This window comes from Lycorma delicatula, chromosome 1 (assembly GCF_047948215.1).
Source record: "Lycorma delicatula isolate Av1 chromosome 1, ASM4794821v1, whole genome shotgun sequence".
Taxonomy (NCBI): Eukaryota; Metazoa; Arthropoda; class Insecta; order Hemiptera; family Fulgoridae; genus Lycorma; species Lycorma delicatula.
In genome coordinates this window covers 228,484,990-228,506,703 of record NC_134455.1, presented here as the reverse complement: position 1 = coordinate 228,506,703, position 21,714 = coordinate 228,484,990, and the positions used below count along the sequence as shown (strand labels likewise).

Here is a 21,714-nt window from a genome sequence, read left to right as displayed (position 1 = left end):
ATTATTAATAGTACGTTTAGCAATGTGATATTCAGGCTATTAATAGCTTTTGTTTAACTTTTAAATAGTAGTTTTTTAACCTGTAAGTTTATATTGCGTACACATCTTTCGACCTCAAAAATTTGGAAGGGATTCTTCTCTACGGAACAGTGAAGATCCGTTGCCTTCTCCAGAGGCGGATTTCTGACAGGCGCACCAGGCTCGCGCCTGAAGCCTCATAAATCAAGGAGGTCTCACAATTCAGCTCTCAAAAAAAATTATTTTATAAAAATATTATTTTTTAATAATAAAAATAGTTAATAATTTAGCAGTATTCCCTAAATTAAATTGGAAAGTGAACAGTGCCAACTATATGTTTTGCGGGTGGCAGCCCTAGCGGCCATATTTAGAACCATATGCACTGACTATTCCGCAGACCATGGTGTAGAGATCACAAAATTCTACATGAATAAATGCATGCGCATTCAGGCATTCACGATCGCGTTCTAGAACCATTACAAACGTGTATAATAGAATAAAATTTTTAACAGAATAAAGCGTCCTAGTAACATATTGATACTGTTAAACAGAAAATATGGTATAATTAAATTTCGTGTTTGGTGTTTTAATTAGTGTACATTTGTTTTTTTATCAAGTATGTACATGTAATAACTTAATAACATGTAATATTTGAATAACGTTAGAATAACATTTACTTTGTCAATCTGCAAGTTCCCCTACAGTAATATTAATTAGACTCCGTATTTGTGGATACCAGTACCATAGATCAAGGAAGGAATCTTTCTCCTAACATGAAATAGATATAATTTTTTAGAAAATTATAACATCAAGTAGAAAATACAAGTAGCAGTATAAACAGAAAATGCAAGACATAAAATATTTGCCAATATTAATTAGGTTACAAATTTGATTTATTCCATAAGGTGAGTCAACATCAGATTTATACACGGGGTCTATAAAATCAATAAATATTTTCTAGTTATGCTTATTTTTAGAAATTTCTGTATTGTAAACATTGGCACTGCTCGTAGATTATGATTTATTTATTACCAATTTATTTATTTAATGTTTTAGCCATTCCCATAAAAATAAAATTTGAATCGGACCTTGGAAACGCAAAAGACGAAGAGTAAATGAAGAATATGCAGAACGGTATAGAAATTTGCTGGTTAATTTATATTTTCTTCAGAAAAACGAGCTAAAAAAGAAAATGAACCCAAAAGAACAGGTGAGCGAGCTGATGCAGAATGTGAATTCGAAGAAATTCATGACCGAGTATTCATGACATTTGTTATGAATAAAGAATCAAATAGTGGAGAGGAATTGGAACAAAAAATAAATTATTAGGAGACTGGTAAACATTATTAGACGACTGTGTATTTCCCAGTGACACTGCATTGTGGCCACCGAACTTGTCTGATAAAATTATTCAATACTATTTAATAAATAAACCTTGCAATATTGGAAATCCTATTATAGAAATGTTCGTGAATAAGATTTTTATTGGATGAAAGCAAATGGCACTAAAGAATTCTGTTAGCGGTTGATGTATTCAGAAACAAATAATGCATTTATTGTTACTTGTGTAGACTGTTTTCCAATGCAGAGATAAAATTTTCAACAGGATTCAATGATTGGAAAGATTTTCCTAGAACCTTAAGAGGTCACGATCTATCTCAGGACCATATGAAATCAATGCTAACCGTATCGATTTGTACTTAGAAACACAACTGATTTTGAACAGAGGTATTGGCTAGCCGTTTTTCAACGCGTCATAGCCATTGTGAAATTGTTGGCGAGTTTAGGAGTAGCATTTCGGGGCCAAAAAGAAGACACAGATTCAAATCGAAAACGAAATTTTTTCAGCTATGTTGAGTATCTCTCGAAATTCGATAGTTTTCTAAAAATTTATTTGCAAAAATTTAGCATTCCGGGTAGCGGAAAGGTTACTTATTTATCACACACGGTGTGCGACGAATTTATTAGTTTAATTGGTCGCGAACTCTAGAAATATTTAATATTTGAAGTTCAAGAAGCAGTTTATTATTCTATTATTGTATACTCTACTCCCGTTGTAACCATGTAAAGAAATTAACTTGTATTCTGAGATTTTTGCCATAAATTGAAATTTAAAATAATAATTTTTTGGTTTTATTAATATTGAAAATCATAATTTTAATATTTAGAACGAATAATTCTAGAATTTTTAAGATTTATCGATAGTTATATAAAACAGTAAGAGACAAACCTACGATAACGCGGCAAATATGGAAGACAAATACAGTGGATCGCAAGCAAGAAAAAAATGTCATATTAATACAGCGATCTATGTATCATGCGCTAACCATACCTTAAATTTCATAAGAATTTGTGTGGAATCATGTTCTGACACATTAAGTTACTTTGATTCTATTCCAAATTTGTATGAATGTTTCTCAGTGTCTACTCGGCGATGGTATACACTCATAAATAGTATGACAATTCAGTTGCCACACATAAAAAGAATTAGTGCCTCTAGGCAGGCTTCAAGAGCAGAAGCAGTTTCCGCATTAAAATGTAATTACCAAAATATTAAAGAATTGCGAGTCCAAATTAGTACTTCTGATAATCAAAAAACTATTAGCAAATCGAAGATGAAAAATATGGCTGAATTTTTCAACGATTATGAAAATCATTGTAATCTGTTTTGTGGGATAAATTGTTAGAAAGAGTCAGTAGTACAAGCAAATAACTGCAAGATACCCATCCATTGCAATTTATTGTTAGGAACAAATCTGCTAAAATCGCTTTTCAATTTTATAATGAATCAGGAACAACTTTAACCATATTGACAAGGGTGCCAACTTATTGACGGAAAACCGGAACTACCGAAAGACGAGAATAAAAAAAAATTGCAGTTTGAAGATACATCCTTAAATGAAACATATTTTAATGCAAAAGAAAATTTTGTCATAAACGTACATGACTTTATTTGTGATGTACTTATTTCAGAATTATCACTGAGAAGCGTCATTTATAGTGAAGTTCTAAAGGGTTTTGGATTATTTTTTTATTTTTTGTCATCCAATTTAATGATTGTGTGGATAATATATCCAAAAAAATAATATTGATATTAAACATGAACTTGTCCATTTTATTGCCTTCTTAAAAGAAGAAAATGTTACCAATCCTGTTACTTGTATAAATTATTAGTTTGAGGTTTACACTCTACATTTTTTAATTTAGAGACAATTCTGCTAATATTTTTCACAATTCCTATCTGTTAATGCAAATGGTGAACGTTCTTTTTCAGTTATTAAAATGGTTAAAAATTATTTAAGAAATTCCTTATCTCTACTCCACCTAACTCATATGTCTATGATGTTTATAGAAAATGATATAGTTAAGTTATTCAATTATGAAAGTCTAATTGATAAATTTGCTAAAGCTAAAGGAAGAAAAAAGAGAGAAAGAGAGAGAAAACCCTTACCGATGGAAACTGAAACTGTGGCTTACGCCGATGTCCTCGCCATCCTGCTCAGTGGTAAAACGGAGGTTGAGGTAGAAGAAAGATGCCACGATACTTTAGGTACAGTTGGCGATTGGATGGAGAGGAATGGATTTGAGCTATCCCCACAAAAATGCGTTTATATCACATTAACGGGAAGAAGGTCAATTGGCAGAATAAATCTCATGGGATAAGCATTTCAAAGCAGAAATGAGGTTAAGTATCTGGGCATACATATTGATAAAGCATACAAGTTCAGCCAACACAGAATAGACAGCTGCTCAAAGCAGATAAGACCTTGAAGTCGTTGAATATGATCACTAACCACTAATCAAGTTGCCCCACGGGCATCCAAACGTAGGCTAATGTCGTCTATTATTTCCGTTCTGCTATATGCTGCCCCGGTTTGGGGTGCAGCAGTGACAGTCAGAAGGAACCAGGTACGTCTGCAGAGCGTTTATCGACGCACATTGTTGGGCGTCATAGCAGGATATAGATCAATGTCATACAGTTCGGCGTGTGTATTGGCCTCAGTTTTGCCAATCGATCTACAGATTAGGGAGCGCGAGCTTCGTTTTGAGGGCATGGGGAAGAACGAGGCATAGACAAATGTGGGGGAAGCATGACGAGAAAGGTGGACGACAAGAAATGACACTGCTTGTCATTAATTACTGATTTAGATACTTGGATGAAAAGAAGACACAGAGAGAAGAAACTTTTTTACTAGACAAATGCTTTCCGGGCATGGAACATTCGAACATTACCTCAACAAATTTGGTACACGTGATTCTTCCTGTTGCATGTTTTGTAGCGGGGAGGACACAGTAGAGTACACCATATTTGAGTATGAAGAATGACACTTATGACGAATCCAAGCGAGTGTTGAAAGATTAAGACCTTAGAACCTGGTGTCCTTCAGGTTGGCCTCAGAGGATAACTGAAGGGCTTTTCACACGTTTTCAATGAAAGTGTTACACGCTAAGGTCGCTGAGGGGAGACGTCGTGGCTTTTGGCTTAGGGAAGGGTGGACAGCCTCATCCGCGAGGGCCGGCATGCCTAGGTTTGCCGGTTCCGGTGAACGGGTGGGGACTCCGAGAGAGATTACTGGGACTGGGAGATAAAAGACCGAGACCCATCAGCGGATGGAGTTCTGGAAACGACAGAGTCGGGCCTAGTTCTCTTCTCCGGCGGTTAGAGGCTGGTACGATTTAAGACAGAGGCCCGGTCCCTGGGGGAAGGGGGCGGGAACGATATAGGAGGGCCCGGCTACCCCCTCCTGGGAATTGGAGGCTGGCAAAAGAAAAGATCCAACCGGTGGGGCCGAACTGCCGGTGGGTGGGGAGGCCCCCTTAGAGTTTAAGGACGCTTCCCTTGGCCGAATTTTACTTAACTATATGTCCGGCTCAGGGGAGTAGGGGTAAAAAAGAAAGAGTAGTTTCGTAAGTCCGAGTTCAACGCGGTTGCGGTGACGGCGATATCAGTAAGCGTGTGGTTCAACAAGTGATAAATACGTCACAAGCATTCCATTATGGACAGTGGGTGAATGCAGGACGTTGTTCGCTGAGTTACTGGTAAACAGTAGAGACTGACAGTATTATCTTTATTCATAATGTGTAAGGTAGACGATAAAAGTAATTATATTTACAGAAATTGAATCATATGAATTTTAGACTTTTCTAGTATTAGCTTGTTCTTAATGCAATATTTGGTATTAATATTAGCGGTCATTACAACGTTTTTAGTAAATTGAACTGTATTCTCATTTTTATATTTAACTGTTTAAACAAATCTTGTCCTCATTTGAATTACTATTTTATATGACATATGCTCATTATTATTATTTATTTATATTATTTTCTATATTTTTAGAGTAATAAGTTGTATTTATAAGTAACTTTTATTTTTCTAGTTTCTCAGTATCCTGGTCGAGCCGCAAATACGCGACACTATCAAGTAATATTTAACAATAAACCAAATATAACATATTTTTATCGTTTCAATTCATCATCCAACCAAGTATCCATTCTATTTCGTTTGCCCACGTCAAAATTTTATCGTTTTTTGTACATAAATTGAATTTTAATGGTATAAATTGTATTTATTCGCAACATTTTGACATAAAACAAGGATATTTCTAAAAGCTTATTTGTCATCGAACCAAATATGGAATTTTAATCAATTTTTAATATTTATCCTAATTTTTGTCGTTGGAGTAAGAAATAAATAAGAAATTTTTTTTTAAGATAACTGTGGAAAACTTAATGAGATAAAAAAAAATTTTAAGGAAAAATAAGATTAATTTTTATGTTACAAAACTAATAAATGAAAAATTCTTACCTTTAGTAATTATACAACAGTAAAGCTAATGTATGCTCCTTACGCTACATTACTTGCATTGAAAAATTCTCCTTTTTCTCTGGGAAGTTTCTTAAACCGTTGAAAAATAATCTTTTTCTTTTTCTGAAACATTTAAAATATTATATAATCTCAGCATAAATATTATTCTGGTACTCCATTTAAATGTGCGACTTTCTTTACTTTTAGTTGAATAAAGTTTTTAAAGATAATTTTGTAAAAAGGTAAATAAAATATTCTTTAATTAATTGTATTTGGGATGTTACCACACATCATCTTATGTCTTCCTAAAAATGATAGCGATGACTGAAGTAAAATTACCATTTTGCAGAGGTTGCAAAGGATTGATTTTTTTTCCAGGTTAAGAGTCCTTTCTTGTACTCATCTGGCGTTCAGTGGTCAGCACCAGCAGTAGATTATTTGGAGGAAGGAAGTAATATAGTAATTGCCGGATGGGGAATTCGGAAAGTAAGTAATATGAACGAAAATATTTTATGAAGAAATTCATGATTAAAGATAGAATAATTATTTTGAAATTGTATTAAACTTAGTGAAGTCATATATATATATATATATATATTGCTCAGCTTAGTTAAATATATCTCAAATATTCTAATGTTTAATGCAGTGTATATTTTAGTAACTATACAAATAAAATTTCACATCTTTAGGAAACGTAATAAATGATAAAATATGCTGCAAAATGTTATTGAAATAGAGTAACATAAGATTCCTTAGTGGTATTCTGTTGCTGGGATGAAATATTTAGATATTAAATTATGTAAAATACTACAGATTTTCAGTTATTAGTAAAACCGCTACGATGGTTGACCTACAACACTAGTGACCCCCGCCATAACATAAATCACTTCTGAAGATGTAATATCTTTATTCAAGTATAACAACATGCTACGCCAGGCACAAAATGAATAGTTAAGCGTTTCACCATTTTCTCTTTACTGAGCCAAATGTTTTTATTAGCATAGATAACCATTCGAAGTACAGTGGAATTTCATCCCTGCGACATTTGTTGATCTGTTGACCTTAAGAATTGGGTATATGATGAACTCTCAGAGAAATTGCATTTTTTCTCTGTATTGTCGTTTATGTGTAAGGATAACAATGTATATGTTTCCGTAGATACACATGTACACTTTCTGTAAATATATATATAGACAGAGAGAGAGAGAGAGAGAGAGAGAGAACGACTCAAATTGGGCCGCATATACATTTCATGAGTTTCATCATTTTTGTAACTTTTGTTACCAGAGTTCACTGACAATTAATTTAAAGATTTTCATTATTTTTTTCTGGATCATTTGCTTCAGTTTCACGTAAAGTTTGATTATGGAATAAAAAACATATAATAAAAACGTTTCATGGTGCAACAATGTTCTCACTGAAAATATTTCTTTACATAATAAATTAAACTTAAACTTAAATTAAATTAAACTTAAAACGTAGTTAATATTTAACCCTATGTCCCTTGTGAACATTGTTTTGGAGCATACGGCAGATGATAGAACTACAAATATTTCATGAAATATTTTTAAAAACCTGATGAGGTGAGGCAGTGATTAAAATTAGTTTATTTTTACTTTTTTGTTAAATTTTGTCTGTTTTTACTGAAATCAGATGTAATAATCTTTTTTCATAATTTTTTTAAGTCTTCATCGCAAAGGTTCCTTCAACAAGCGAAAGTGAAAGTGATCTCACGTGATGAATGTCAGGAAAAATTTGAGGATAAATTGAATATCACTACAATCATGTCTTGTCTTGTGCCTCTTACGTCTGATGATAATGCATGTATTGTAAGTATTACACATATGGTAATAATCTACCAAAACGTTCATATTCATAAGAAGTTTGTGTAGGCTTACTACAAAGAAAGTAAGCTTGAATAAGATTTGATTTATTAAGTTAATTTGCCAAAAAATTACAGAAGAATAATATAAACTCTTTAATTAATGAAAAAAACATAGTGTTTTTAAAAAAAAAAAATAAGTTGTAGTTCTCTAGCAGATGTTTGATTTTTATACATTGTAATATAATTTAGGATTGGACTGTTTCACTTGTTGCAGAGGGTTCGATTTACAACTTCCTACAGTTCATTTTTTATGTTTTTTCAAATTAAATTGAAAGTAACACTTCGCTAGATTTCGGTTTAGCTAATGGAATGTTTATAACCACTTTCTTTTTTCGAGCATTTATTTATTCTATTTTGGAATTATTTTATCAATCTACATAAATTTAATGTTAGTTCATTTGTCGGTCTATTCATTAGGTCAGCGAATGGTTATATTAATAAAGCTCACAGATTGATCAGATTAATGGAAAAGCATTTAACGAATATTGATCTTTTTTACATTTTCTGCTTGATATAACATATTTCTAAAACAGCTCAATTTAATCTTCATAAGATTTAAACCATTTTTCATTCAAAAGATTTGTTTTAAATATTTTTTAGTTATTGACTTGTTTTTGCCAGCAGACGTGTAAAACCCCTCTTCACTGGCTACCGTCGTTATTATATCAAAACAAATGCAAGTAAAGTAAATAAAAAAAAAATGTTATTTATAAATTAAAAGGCGAAGTAGAAAACTTCCTGAAGGTTTGGATAATAGCTATTATTAATATCAGAAAGATGTCTGAAATGACTGTAGAAGCATCATAAATATTAAAAAATATTCTGCAAAATTTTTCTAGAATACAGCAGTATTGTGCGACTCACAGGATTAAAGAAAAAAATTGTTTTTTTAGTTATAATTCCACTAATTTAACTATTTCGATTAAATATACCCGTATATATATATATCACATATTTATGAGTATAATATCATATACACATGATATATATATATATATATATAAATTTAAAAAAAAAAAAATATATATATATATATATTTGATCCACCGTTTAATGGTAAACTTATCATTTTTTCCCAACAAATCGAGTATTCTAATTCTATCGTTTTGCGTGTTTTCTTACTGGGCGTGTTTGTTGCTTGAAAATGTAGTCCAAGCTTGAATTTTCTACTAAATTCTTGCAAGACTTTAGTAGAAAAACATAGTGATCTGAATAACAAATTGTGTATTACATGAATAAGCTACATTATTATATAGCCTATTGTATGTATTTTATACGTAATTATCGTGAAGTAAGGTTCATTGTTTGGAAGAAACCGATGATAAATCTTCACCTCCACCACAATTGTTGAAACCCTAAATACACATAACTTAACGTTACGTTATTTGCTATAATTAACAGTAAGAATTGCCTTACAGCATTCTTGGTTTGGAAATTGGAAGCTATATTACTTACTATCCACTATCCACACAAGTCAAAGTCGGTGCGTCAGGTGTAGCAAGAAATTTAGTGCCCGAAGAGGGTCAGTCTAGTATCGTTAATTTGTTTTCAAAGTAAAACTTTACTTTTGATTGTTCTTTCTTTTAGAATATTTAAAACTTAATTTAAATTTAATAAGTCATACTGTAATAAGAAAAAGGAAGAAAACAGTTCTCTGTGGTATATAAAATTAATACTTAGACTGTATAAAAAACGTACTCTCTTTTGCTTTACAGTATATTTTACAACTCGGAAAATAACTTTTTATTTTGATGAAAGTAATTAATTGAATACTTTTTTTTATAGTAGATCAAGTTTATAATATTAAGTTTTCAGAAATATTGCTATATACATATGTATTTTTAAATTTTACTAAAAACGACACTAATGATACTCATTTATTTTAGGGTTTACTTAGCTTAAAAAATTAATTTATTCTAACATACATCCGTAAATGTCTCAAAACATAGGATCCTAGTTAACTCCCTATGGATGCTAAACTCTATGCATGCAAATAACTTGCTTACGTACAAATGCTCTTGGGTCTTGGAATGCCCTCTTGAATAAAAAAAATCAAAGCATGCATGTCCACCTTAATGAGAAATGTTTATTAATTTGTAGGATCTAAACTATCGGACGACATACAAGACGTTGTGCACGCAGACGCTATTCCCTAAAAATAATAATCATTCAAACATTGCCCCCATTCAGATAATACCCGATTCAGATAACAATGATGTACCTGTGTCTTTCTGGTATGTTAATTATTGATGTGGAAAACCTTTATGTTTATAAAAATTCATGTTTTTAAAAATGATGAAGTCTACTTACCTTGAGGTGCAAATGTTTCAGAAATCATGCCCACTAAAATTCAGTCCCTGCAAGATCTGTTTCATAATAAAAATAACGGAACCACCTACTGATAAAGCCACATTAAACAAACCTGTACCTATGTTAACTGGCATTACCATCAGTCGCTCTTTGAAATGTGACCAATTTAATTATCTCAAAGTTTTCTATAATACATCAATATTATTTCTTTGAAATTGGTAACTGCTATCAAAGTACCCAAGAGATTACCAAAATGCTCGGCTCGTTTAATACATGGAAGATATGAACAATGATGTCTTCATCCACCGGCTGGGTAATTCCGAAACGTGAGCATGCTCTTGCATATAAACACCTTAAAATACAAAAGGAGTCTGTGAAAGAAGAAAGAGAGCTTTGAGTATTCTAATAACACTTAAATTAGAAGTATTTATTTATTTGTAGTATATTACTCAAACGGAAGATCAATTTTTCTCGTAAAAAGATTTGATAACGCTGATAAACATGATTTTTGTTTCCTAACATGCAATACTTGATTTTAATCTGTTTTTCGATGCTGAAAACGAATATGAAATCAAAATCTTTCTATCACTCACCATTTTTGAAAAAAATTAAAATTTTTATTAAAGGAGTTTTTTCATATTTCAATGTATAGTTACCATTTTAACCTCATTTTTTATTGTTTAACTTTGTTAACATAATTTGTAAGCTATAAATAAAGAACACTAGACAAATAATTAAATCGCATCATAGTCACATATTATGACATCATATCTAATACTGAAGAGTGAGCCTTAATGGACAACATTAATCATGTCTGTGCAGGTCAAACCATGTACCTAAAAACACAGCTTTGTCGTTTGTATTAAGCACTCAATGGATTTAGGAATTAATTAATTTTGTTCAGTCTTATTGCTCTTTTAAGTTTGTTAACAGTGCAGAGTCATAATGCCCCCAAATTGTGTAAATGATGGGGATGCCTTTTGTTATGTATTTGGTGAGTTTACCGTCAAATCAAATAGAAAAAACATTATACCTTTAATTAAAAAAGCATATCATTTGTACTTTCAGTGTAAAATTGGTGATTAGGATAAGACGTGGGATCCTCATATAGAATGCACTAACTATTTTGAATATTTAAGAGGATGGCTGACCGGTACATAGAAGGCTTTGCCATTTGGTATACCTATGGTTTGGCGTGAACCAAAGGATCACGGAATTTTGTTTAATAAGTGTGTCTGGAATTTCCGAAAAATCAATTTAAACATGCTGTAAAATATCCTTCATTGCAGTCTAAAATCAGGCCTGTACCTCACAGTGAAATTATTCCAGTTCCTGAGCCACCTGTGAATGCATGTTTCGAAAGCTGCGATGAAGAATCAGGCAGTACTGAAGAAGACAACAATGATTTTAATTAATAATAATAAAATTTAATTAATAATTAATAATAATAAAAGATAATTTAAATTATCTTCCAATAAGCCACAAGGTGAATTAAATGACTTGGTTAGGGATTTAAATTTATAAATAAATCAAGCTGAACTGTTAGAATCAAGACTGCAATGTTGGAATTTACTTCAAAAAAATACAAAGTTTTCGGGCTTTCGAAGCCGAAAAAAAGAACTTTCTCAGTACATTATCGATGAAAATCATTTGACTTATTGCACAAATATTGACGAGCTTATGTTGCACTTAGGACAAGTTCATAAACGTGAAGACCGGCGCCTTTTCATAGATTCGTCCAAGTGTAGTATAAAAGTGGTTCTACTGCTCAACGGTAACAAATATCCTTCGATACCAATCGCTTGTGGTATTAATTTGAAAGAGATATACGATGTGTTGAAAGACGTTCTTGAAAAAATAAATGATAAAATACATAACTTGAAAATATGGTGATTTGAAAGTTATAGCTATTTTGTTAGGCATGCAGTTAGGCTATATTAAGTACACGCATTTTCTTTGCGAATGGGATAGCTGAGCTAGGGATAAACATTATGTTACCAAAGAGCAGAAGAAACGAGACAACTTAATTCCAAATGGGAAAAATATTATTCATGAGCCCTTACTTAAACGCAAACAAACGTTTTTACCCCCTCTCCATATCAAGCTAGCACTAATCAAAAATTTTTTAAAAACAATGAAGAAGGGTAGTCCCGGATTTTTGTACATCAGGCAGAAATTTCCGAATGTAAGTGAAGGAAAAATTAAAGAAGAAATATTTGTTGGTACTCAAATAAGAGAGTTGGTCAAAGATGATTTATTTAACTCCATGTTAAATAATGTAGAAAGTGCAGCTTGGGCTTCATTTAAAGATGTTTGAATACATTTTCTCAGCAAAAAAATTCCGACAGTTATCACGATATTATTAATCAACTTCTTACTTCATACAGAGCTATGGGATGTAATATGGCTTTGAAAATACATTTCCTCTACTCACATCTGGAATTTTTCCCGGACAACCTCGAAGACGTAAGTGACGAACACTGTGAACGTTTCCACCAAGACATTTCGGTGATGGAAAGCCGCTATAAAGTGAAATGGAATACTAATATGCTACCTGATTACTGCTGAACATTAATTCGGGATGTGCTTGAGGCTATTTATAAAAGAAAAGCATCAGCAAAATCATTGTAACACAGGTTTGGCCATGCAAAATTATAAATTGTACATATTTTAACTATATTTTCCCTTAATTTTTTTTTGAAGCGTAATTAATTTAAAACTAAGGGGAATAGAAAAATTGTATTTTTTGATCTGTAATGTACGCAAAAAATCAATTCAAGAAATAGTATTAATTACACTTAGAGAAACATTAAAAAACGTTTTTGTCTATCAGTAAAATTAAAGAAAAATTCATTCTCTTAATATATTTGGTAAAAACTGATAAATTTTGAGTTTAATATTTTTAATAGATTTATCCCTATAATAAAAAATAAAAAAAATAAAAATGGATATAATATGATAATTAAAAACATTATGCATATCTAATATATCTATACAAGTATACTTTGTTTCAATAAATTCAATTCAAAATTAAGAATATTTTTCAATATTCTTCAAAGTATTAGGATGATTGGGATAATTGTTTATGAATTAAGAATAATATAATTTCTTTTCAAATTCTTTTCAACAAATTTTTTTCTCAGGCTGCTAAAATAAATTATAAATAAACTATACAAAGAATGTTTATTTTTGAAATCTTAGTGAATCATGGATCTGATGATTTATTTTTGCGCGCGCGCACGCACACACACACACACACACACACACACACACACACACACACACATATATATATATATATATATGTGTAAAATATTGAATGTTATCATTAATATTATTCATTAACACCGAGTCTCATTGTGAATCATAAAGACAGGTAAATTTGGTTGTTTAAATGTGAAGTTCTATATTATAACAAACTTTGTTCCTGTTTCAGTAATTGTTTTGAAAAAGATTTTGTGTTTTTTTTCACAGGGAGATGTTGGTAGTCCTGTCTCAGTATCTGGATTAACATCAGCGATTGTTTCAAACAACCAATATTGTTGGGATAACCAATATCCTCTGGTCGTAACTAATATTGGAAATATTGGCTTTTTTATTGCAATTAATCTGTCTGAACCGTTCTTACGCAATGAATTTAGTAATATACTTAATTAATAATTCCTCTAAAGATTTTATTTTGGGATATTTTCGTTTATCAGTAATAATTTTGCTTTTACTAACATTTTCAACCTTGCAATTATTATTACTATTTTGTATAAATATTGTAATTATTAAAGAATAAATAAAAAACAAACTAAAACCTTTTGCAACTTTGAATTTTTTTGTTTTTTATTTTAATGATTAATCATTTTATCTAACATCTATACTATGTAAAGACGAAGAGGGTTTTTGTTTGTTCGTGATAAACAAAAAGGCCACTCAATCAAACGCAACCAAATTTTTACCCATGTTTCTTGGCATAACTGAAAAGGTTTTTAGCTATATTTCATCTCGAAAAATTTCAAAACTTCCACCCGATCGATTGCTTTCTAATTTTCAGAATACATTCGTATTATACTATTGAAGGAAAAAATAAAAAAGAAACTATAAAAAAGAAAAAATAATAATCCTTTTATTTCATCATTATATCTTTGCTTCCACGGCAAAGAAATAAGTTACGAATTTTTCGTCGTCAAAGGTGAGTGTACTTTAGTTACCATAGGTACTACTATTCCATACCATAAGTACTGTTTTTTGGGCCCGGTTACTCCGTGTGATGGTTAGAGGCAGGCAATTAGAATGACCTAGTCCCGGTTCTCGGACAGGGTCCATCCTCCTCGAGAATTAGATACATCAAAAGAATAAAAAAATAAAAAGATCCAACCGGTGGGCCAACCGGTTTTTCTTTAGTTTAGGTACTAAAAACAAGAGAGATAAGCGATGTGGTAAAGTGAGTTTCTGACAAACGTAAAATTCATAAAAAGTATTATATAGCACAAACAAATTTTTAATGAGATATACGATAAAGGGGAAGCAAAATAAAAATTACAGAAACAGTTATGTAGAAGAAAAAATTAGAAAATTACTGTAATAACGTAAAAAATCAAAGCCCACTTCAACAATTTTTTATAAGTATTAATTAAAATAATGATTACATCCTTTCTAGATTTCTAGCTAATCCTTTATGAAAAGTTTAGGTATGACTAGATAATAGTAAATTAAAAAAGTTTCACGCTTTAATTTTTAACTTGATTGTTTTACTAAAATTTTCTATTTCTTTATGTTTCGAACTGTTCTTTAATTATTCCAGATAGATTTGCTACATGTTGGATCTCAATTAATTACTCGTTTTCACACATTCTAATCTTTGGTTTCATCACTGCACCATTATTTAATTTTAGATTAACTAATCTTCTCTACGTCACAGTTCAATTCTTTTTCTAAGATTTTTAATATCTGTTTATTTTTAATGTTATACTAAAAATATTACAATTATATTATTATATTATACATATATATATATTTATTAATAAATAATATATATATAAAAAACATTATTACTTGTGTTATATTATGATAATTTTCAGTCATACTACGTTTCAATAGCTGATAGCGTTGTTTTTTAGCTTTCTTATAATGTAGGATTTAATGTTTGAAATTCCATATTCAGTGCCATTAATTTTAATAATTACTAATTAATTCTATCCGAATATTTTTCATATAAAATTTTTCTTGCTTGTAGTAATATTTATTTATTTTTATAATTCATTCTCATTACTAATTCAAAATTAAGAACATAATTTTACTTCCTAAATAACATTATTTTTAACTTTTGGAGTAATTCATTATTATGACTTACGTCATGGTGATATATCGCATATATCTTGGATTTTTTTACAATTAACTTTTAGTTAGAAATATCCTCCATTTTATTGGTAAACAACTATCAACAAATTGTCCCTTGAATTGCTGTATAAAAAGTATAAGTGTGGTATAATCGGTTAAAAGGTTTTAACTTAATTTTTATTTTTAATTTCTATATAAATATCCATACATAAAGAAATTAAATGAATCCCAGGGAAAATGGGTGTCAATAAAGAGGAAATAAATCTTTTATTTGAATGAGTTTGTAAAATTCCCAAAATCACTAGATGTTTCTTTCTTAGAGAAAAATATCCATTTACAAAAATTGTTTTATGATGGAAAAAGTCAGAAAGAGTCTTATAATCATACTCAGAATTAGTTAAATAAGACTGAAAACAACATAATTTCCCCTTAATTTCTTCTAAGTAAATATTTAATCTTTACTTGGGATGTGTGTATTCACGAGTGCGCACATATGTAAAATTAGAATGTGTAAAATTACATTAAATTTTTACGTACACTGACACACACACACACAGTATGCGTACACATTTATGAACAAACATTTGTTATACAGTTGTTTGTATGCACACATACAAACATATATATATATATATATATACAGGGGTATGTATGTGTGTGCGATCGAACTTTGTGTATTCGATACACGGTCTTATTAGCTTACACGATTGATCATAATAAGTAAGCAAATTGGGCAAACGTTTGTGTATGAATCTGTTTTCTATTGGTACACTAATTCTGACTAAAAGCAGAGGTTAATCACACAAATACGTTTCTACGTATACTCATATATTAGGTCCACATTAGTACTCGCATTTCGTGTTTAATATTAACCGAACTTATTACTTATGAAGCGATCATTAACAGTAAGCTACTGGTAGAGTTTTGATTATGTAACCTTGAGTTATCTGCAATTCTGTTTCATCTGGCGTTGTTGAAGCGGTAAATGACCGACTCAAATTTTATCACAAACACATCAACCTTGCTGACCTAGATTACACATTATGATGTGTAATCATAATATCATTAACAATTTCAAATTCAGTAATTATTTTACAGATATTAAAAATTAATTCGTGTGTAATTAAAAAGGAAAAAATTGCATGGATTATACTGACCTAAAATTTGAGTGTGCAAAAGCAAAAATGTGGTGTTCCAGCAAATTTCGTATTAATTTAAATAAAAGAATGAAAACGGCTCTTCTAACTCCCATAGATTATAGAAAATCAAGTTTTGTAAAGAAATATCTATAATCATCTAATTGTTTAACAACTCCTAATTTAGTAGTAATAAAAAAATAAAAAAAATATTCTATTACCACTTAAATTTTTATCCCAGTAAAATTATAAAATTCTAAAAAAATTAAAAGCAAAGTAAGCCGGAAAATTCTCCTTAACGAAAAAGTTTTAAAATTTAGCTAAATAAGGTAAAATCTTAATTTTAATATAACTACATCTTTTATTTTTTTAACTAATTTTGAGTATAACTGTCAATTTTAAGTATAATAGAAATATTTATTAAAAGTTTATGTTAGTAGTTTAATTACTAACTGTATCAGCAGCTACTGATAACAATTTTTCAGAATTTCGCCATTCCACCCACTCAAAAATAGTAGAGATTTTGTTTCACGAGGCTGAACAAGTATAACTCTCTAATAAAGATTCTTCCAGTAGAATAAATTAAATAATTCAAATAATTATCTCTGTTGGTTAGTTCAGAAATAAGTGAAGATTATCTTCACATGGTCAGTCATCAATAGAAAGATATAAGATAAATATTTTTCATTTGGGAGTAAATTTTTTACGTAACTTTTTCTAGGATAGAACATAAGTTGATCCCTGTAGTACATAAAAATTTCTTTAGACTATTGGCTACGAAGATAATTTCCTTAATGTGTCAGAAAGTGGCGTTTCAGATTCATATAGACGAATGATTACATAGTGGTATGATTGTATAACTAAAAAGATTTTACTTATTCAAGTAATTTTTATTGTTCTTTTCTTTTATTCTTGGATTGTGTTTTTCTGAATCTTGAATTTATATCGATCAAATCATTGACATTTTTTGTTTCATCGCATGTTTGACTGTCCAAGCTATTATCAGCTTTAAATAATTAATCCATCAACTTGTTTTTAGTTCAATTATTGAAACATATAATTGAAATATAAATAAATAATTATTGAGATATACATATATATATATATATAAAATATAATATACAATTTACTATATATTTTTTGCTTATTTAAAATTAAATCTCAAAAGATTTCGTTTCTTTTTTTAAAATGTAACATTTATTAATTATTTTTTTATTTTTATTTTTTTTTAACTGAATTTTTACGGGTATCGACTGCTAAGGTCATTAGCCTTCGTCACATTCTTTAAAAGAAATTATTATCTCCATCAGGATCGTCATATGTAAGGGTGTAAAGGGCCCTTACATTTTATTTAAAAACACAAACTTCACAATAAACATTAAAACATGAAAGACAAGGACAATCACAAACACTTACGGGGTGTAAAGGGCCCCAATATTAAAATTTGAGATAGGTTCTCAAAAGACCATGAAATTAAAACTAAAATTAATCTTATCAATACCATATCTTTCTTTTTTTTTTTTCTTCTACGAAGTCTCATTTATAGTTTGTTTAAGCACCCTCGGGGCGACCAGAACCGCCGTTGAGCAGTATATCAGTCGTGCCAGGGTGCCGTGGCAGTTGAATCCTTCTTATATCAGGCCATAGGCATGCACAGCGTACACCCATAGACTCGCGCCCTCAATCCACCCTTGAGGGTCCCCCATGCCATCATCGGACACACCCCGACTCACAGCTCATGAATGCAGGTGAGCCAAAATGGCCTAGGCAAGAGGGCTACCTCCCGTCACTATACGTGCCACGCTTCGAGACTCCTTTATACGTATATATAAAACTACCGCTTAGAGTATCCTTTACCACAGCTTTAAACTTCCATTTTATAGACTTTTAAGAAGTCCACTGGCGTGTAAAAATGCAACTATATTTTCTTCATTTCCATTATCCAGATCAGCACTAATATTATTTGTAAGACGGAACCTCTTTCTGAGGTCCTCATATATGGTACACTCTTCTATTAGATGCTTGATTGTCAGTGTTTTATTACAAACACCGCACATTGGTCTCACTTCGCCGGTTAACAAATATAAATTTGTTAATCGCGTGTGACCGATTCTAAGTCTGGTCACCGCTACTTGATCACGGCGAGTCAACTTAAAGTCGCTTTTCCATTTATAAGGAGAAGTTTTAACTGAGTTTAATTTTGTATTTAAACTCCTCCATTCAGCGTTCCACTTGTTTCTTACTATGTTTGTTAGACGGTTTTTAACATCTGCCACTCTTACAGGAAATGCATCCAAATCATCGCAGACTGTTGCCTTTCTGGCAGCTTCGTCTGCGATTTCATTACCTGTAATACCAGCATGCCCCGGAGTCCATACAAATACGCATCGCTGTCCTCGTTGTTTTAGTACGTATAAAATGGACAGGATGTTTGCAATTAGGACATCCTTAATGTTCTTCTTCCGAATTGCGACAAGTGCACTTAATGAATCGGAACATATTAGCACTCTCTCTTCGCAATAGTGTTCAGTGTAGCGAAGAGCTTGCTGAATTGCAGTGAGTTCTACCGTCTAGACACTGGCCACATCTGTCAGTTTCCAAAAGTGGGCTTCTTCATTTACATATATTGAGCATCCAACACCATGTTCGGTTTTAGAACCGTCAGTATAAATTCTAATATGTTCTTCGTAGCTACTGACGGTTGCCAAAAATTCCTGCTGGATGATCACTGCTGGTTTCTTTTTTATTTCTCCTTGAGAGAGATCCAAACTTGTATTTACCGCTGGCAAGAGCCATGGCGGTATTTCTCTAGTCGAAATTGCCAATGTATCTGGAATGGCAATTTCATATTTTCTTCTTAATTCGTGGTACCTAATCCCGGCTGGTCTGGAATAGGTAGCACGACGTTCGTATAATGCAGCCATAGGATGGTTATTAAAACGTTTATTATTTATATGGGCAGGATAAGCCCATATATTTGCTGCGTATCTTAGTAAAAGGAACTCTCTTCTATAATGTAGTGGCATTATTCCAGCTTCAGACATCAGACTAACCACCGGACTTGTGCGGAAAGCGCCTGTTGCATATCTTATTCCGCTATTATGAATTACGTCTAACTTTTTTAAATGCGACTTTCTAGCGGATGAATATACGATACATCCGTAGTCTAGTTTAGATTGAACCAATGCTTTATACAATCTCAATAATGTCTCTTTTTCTGAGCCCCAATTTAAGTTCGATAAACATTTTATAATGTTTAGGGCTCTTTTGCATCTATCACTCAAGTCCTGTATATGTAATCCCCATGTAAGGGATTTATCCAATACTAGTCCTAAACACCTTACGCTGTCTTTATATTGTATTGGATTATCGTCAATTGTCAAAGCAGGACTTTGATGAGGAATTCTCTTCCTACAAAAGTGTACACAGCACGTTTTTTCTGGTGAGAATTGGAATCCTGTATTCCTTGCAACTTCATTTAGAGCATTGATCGCTCGTTGCAATTTGTACCTCACCATAGCAGTCTTGTTGCTGGCATATATGATTGCCAGATCATCAACATAGACGCTTTTGCTGATTTCTACTGGAATGGCTAATATCAATTTATTAATGGCAATGGTAAACAAGGTACCGCTCAACGGCGAACCTTGCGGTATGCCATTTTCCAATATTCTTCCACATGAATATTCATTTTTGACGCGTACTTGGAAGGTACGGTCATTCATGTAGTTGCTGAGCAGTATAGGCAGATTGCCACGAATGCCCCATTCATGTAACTGGAGCATTATACCATTACGCCAGGTCATATCGAAAGCCTTCTGAAGATCAAAGAAGACTCCGACACAAATTTTCCTTGTAATAAAGCTGTTATATATAATGTCCTCTAAGCTGATCATTTGATCAGTGGTAGAATGGTATTGAAGAAAACCTGCTTGATACGGTGATATCAGGTTTTCTTTTTCCAAAACCCAGACGAGTCGATTATTAATCATCTTTTCCAATATTTTCCCCATAGCACACGTCAAAGAAATAGGACGGTAGCTATTGGGGTCTGTTAAATTTTTATTTTTCTTTGGTACTGGAACAACATGAGCTTTTTTCCACTGCTGCGGGTACGTTCCATCCCGCCATATTTTATTATAAAGTTCTAATAATCTACACTTTGCAGTGGTATTCAGCTGCCTGATCATATTATAGTGGATTTCATCCGGACCAGCAGCTGTGTTACCTGATTTTTCCAACGCTTTCGCGAATTCTTTCATTTTAAATGGTACATTATATGAGTAATTATACTCAGTTCTAAAATTTAGTAGACCTTCGTGTTCTTATTTTTTGGTTCGAAAACCTTCCTCGTAGTTGGCCGTTTTGCTGGCCTTTTCGAAATGATTGGATAACAGCTCTGCAATTTCATATGGAGTATCTTTTATTTCATCTTCATCTTGAAGGCTAGTTATGGGAGCAAAATCATTACGCCCACAAATCGCCTTCACTTTCCTCCAAACATCTGATGCAGTAGTAGTTTTGTCGATGGATGACACGTATTGCTGCCAGGATCGTTTTTTCGAATCTATCATAAGACGTTTTGCATACGCCCTGTATTTCTTAAAGGCAACAAGATTTTCTATACTAGGACGCTTCTTAAAGGCATTATACGCCCTATTCTTTCTTTTTATAGCTTCACTTATTTCATCGTTCCACCATGGAACGGGTTTCTTTGTAACTTTCCCAGATGTTTTGGGAATATATCTCGATGCCGACTCAATTATTGCATTTGTTATGGCGTCGACATCGTCTCCAATAACTCCAGTTGTTTCCGGGAGTATCGTTCTAGCTGTGAAGCTCGTCCAGTCTGCCTTTTCAAATAACCATCTTTTAGGGATGGGATATATTGTTCTTGTAACATCAGTTACAATTTGCACCGGGAAATGATCGCTTCCATGCAGATCGTCTATAACATGGAAGCTGTACCTCGGTGCTATCGATCCGCTTATAAGTGCAAGATCTATACAGGATGTCGATCCATCTCTGGCATTGAAAAAGGTTCCTGATCCGTCGTTTAAAATAATAAGTTCTGAATTCATCAGGAACCCTTCCAGTTCTCTTCCACGGGGATCTACTCGATCCGATCCCCAGAGAGAATTATGAGCGTTAAAGTCACCCACCAGTAAAACAGGTGGGGGAAGCTCGGAAATTAGTCTTTCTATGTCATCCTTATTCCAATCGTAGTTCGG

The 21,714-nt window shown here is 31.9% G+C and overlaps 1 protein-coding gene across 1 annotated transcript in view; it reads left to right on the top strand.

Moving 5' to 3' along the window:
* Nucleotides 1-13,838, top strand: part of LOC142329378 (trypsin-5-like) — a 29,416-nt gene extending 15,578 nt beyond the window's left edge. Inside the window, exons 5-7 of the mRNA XM_075373927.1 lie at nucleotides 6,203-6,310; nucleotides 7,510-7,653; nucleotides 13,494-13,838. Of these exons, the coding sequence (XP_075230042.1) occupies nucleotides 6,203-6,310; nucleotides 7,510-7,653; nucleotides 13,494-13,676 (435 nt within the window). The 3' untranslated portion in view covers nucleotides 13,677-13,838. The remainder of the gene's footprint in view (nucleotides 1-6,202; nucleotides 6,311-7,509; nucleotides 7,654-13,493) is intronic.
* The last annotated feature ends 7,876 nt before the right edge of the window (nucleotides 13,839-21,714 follow it).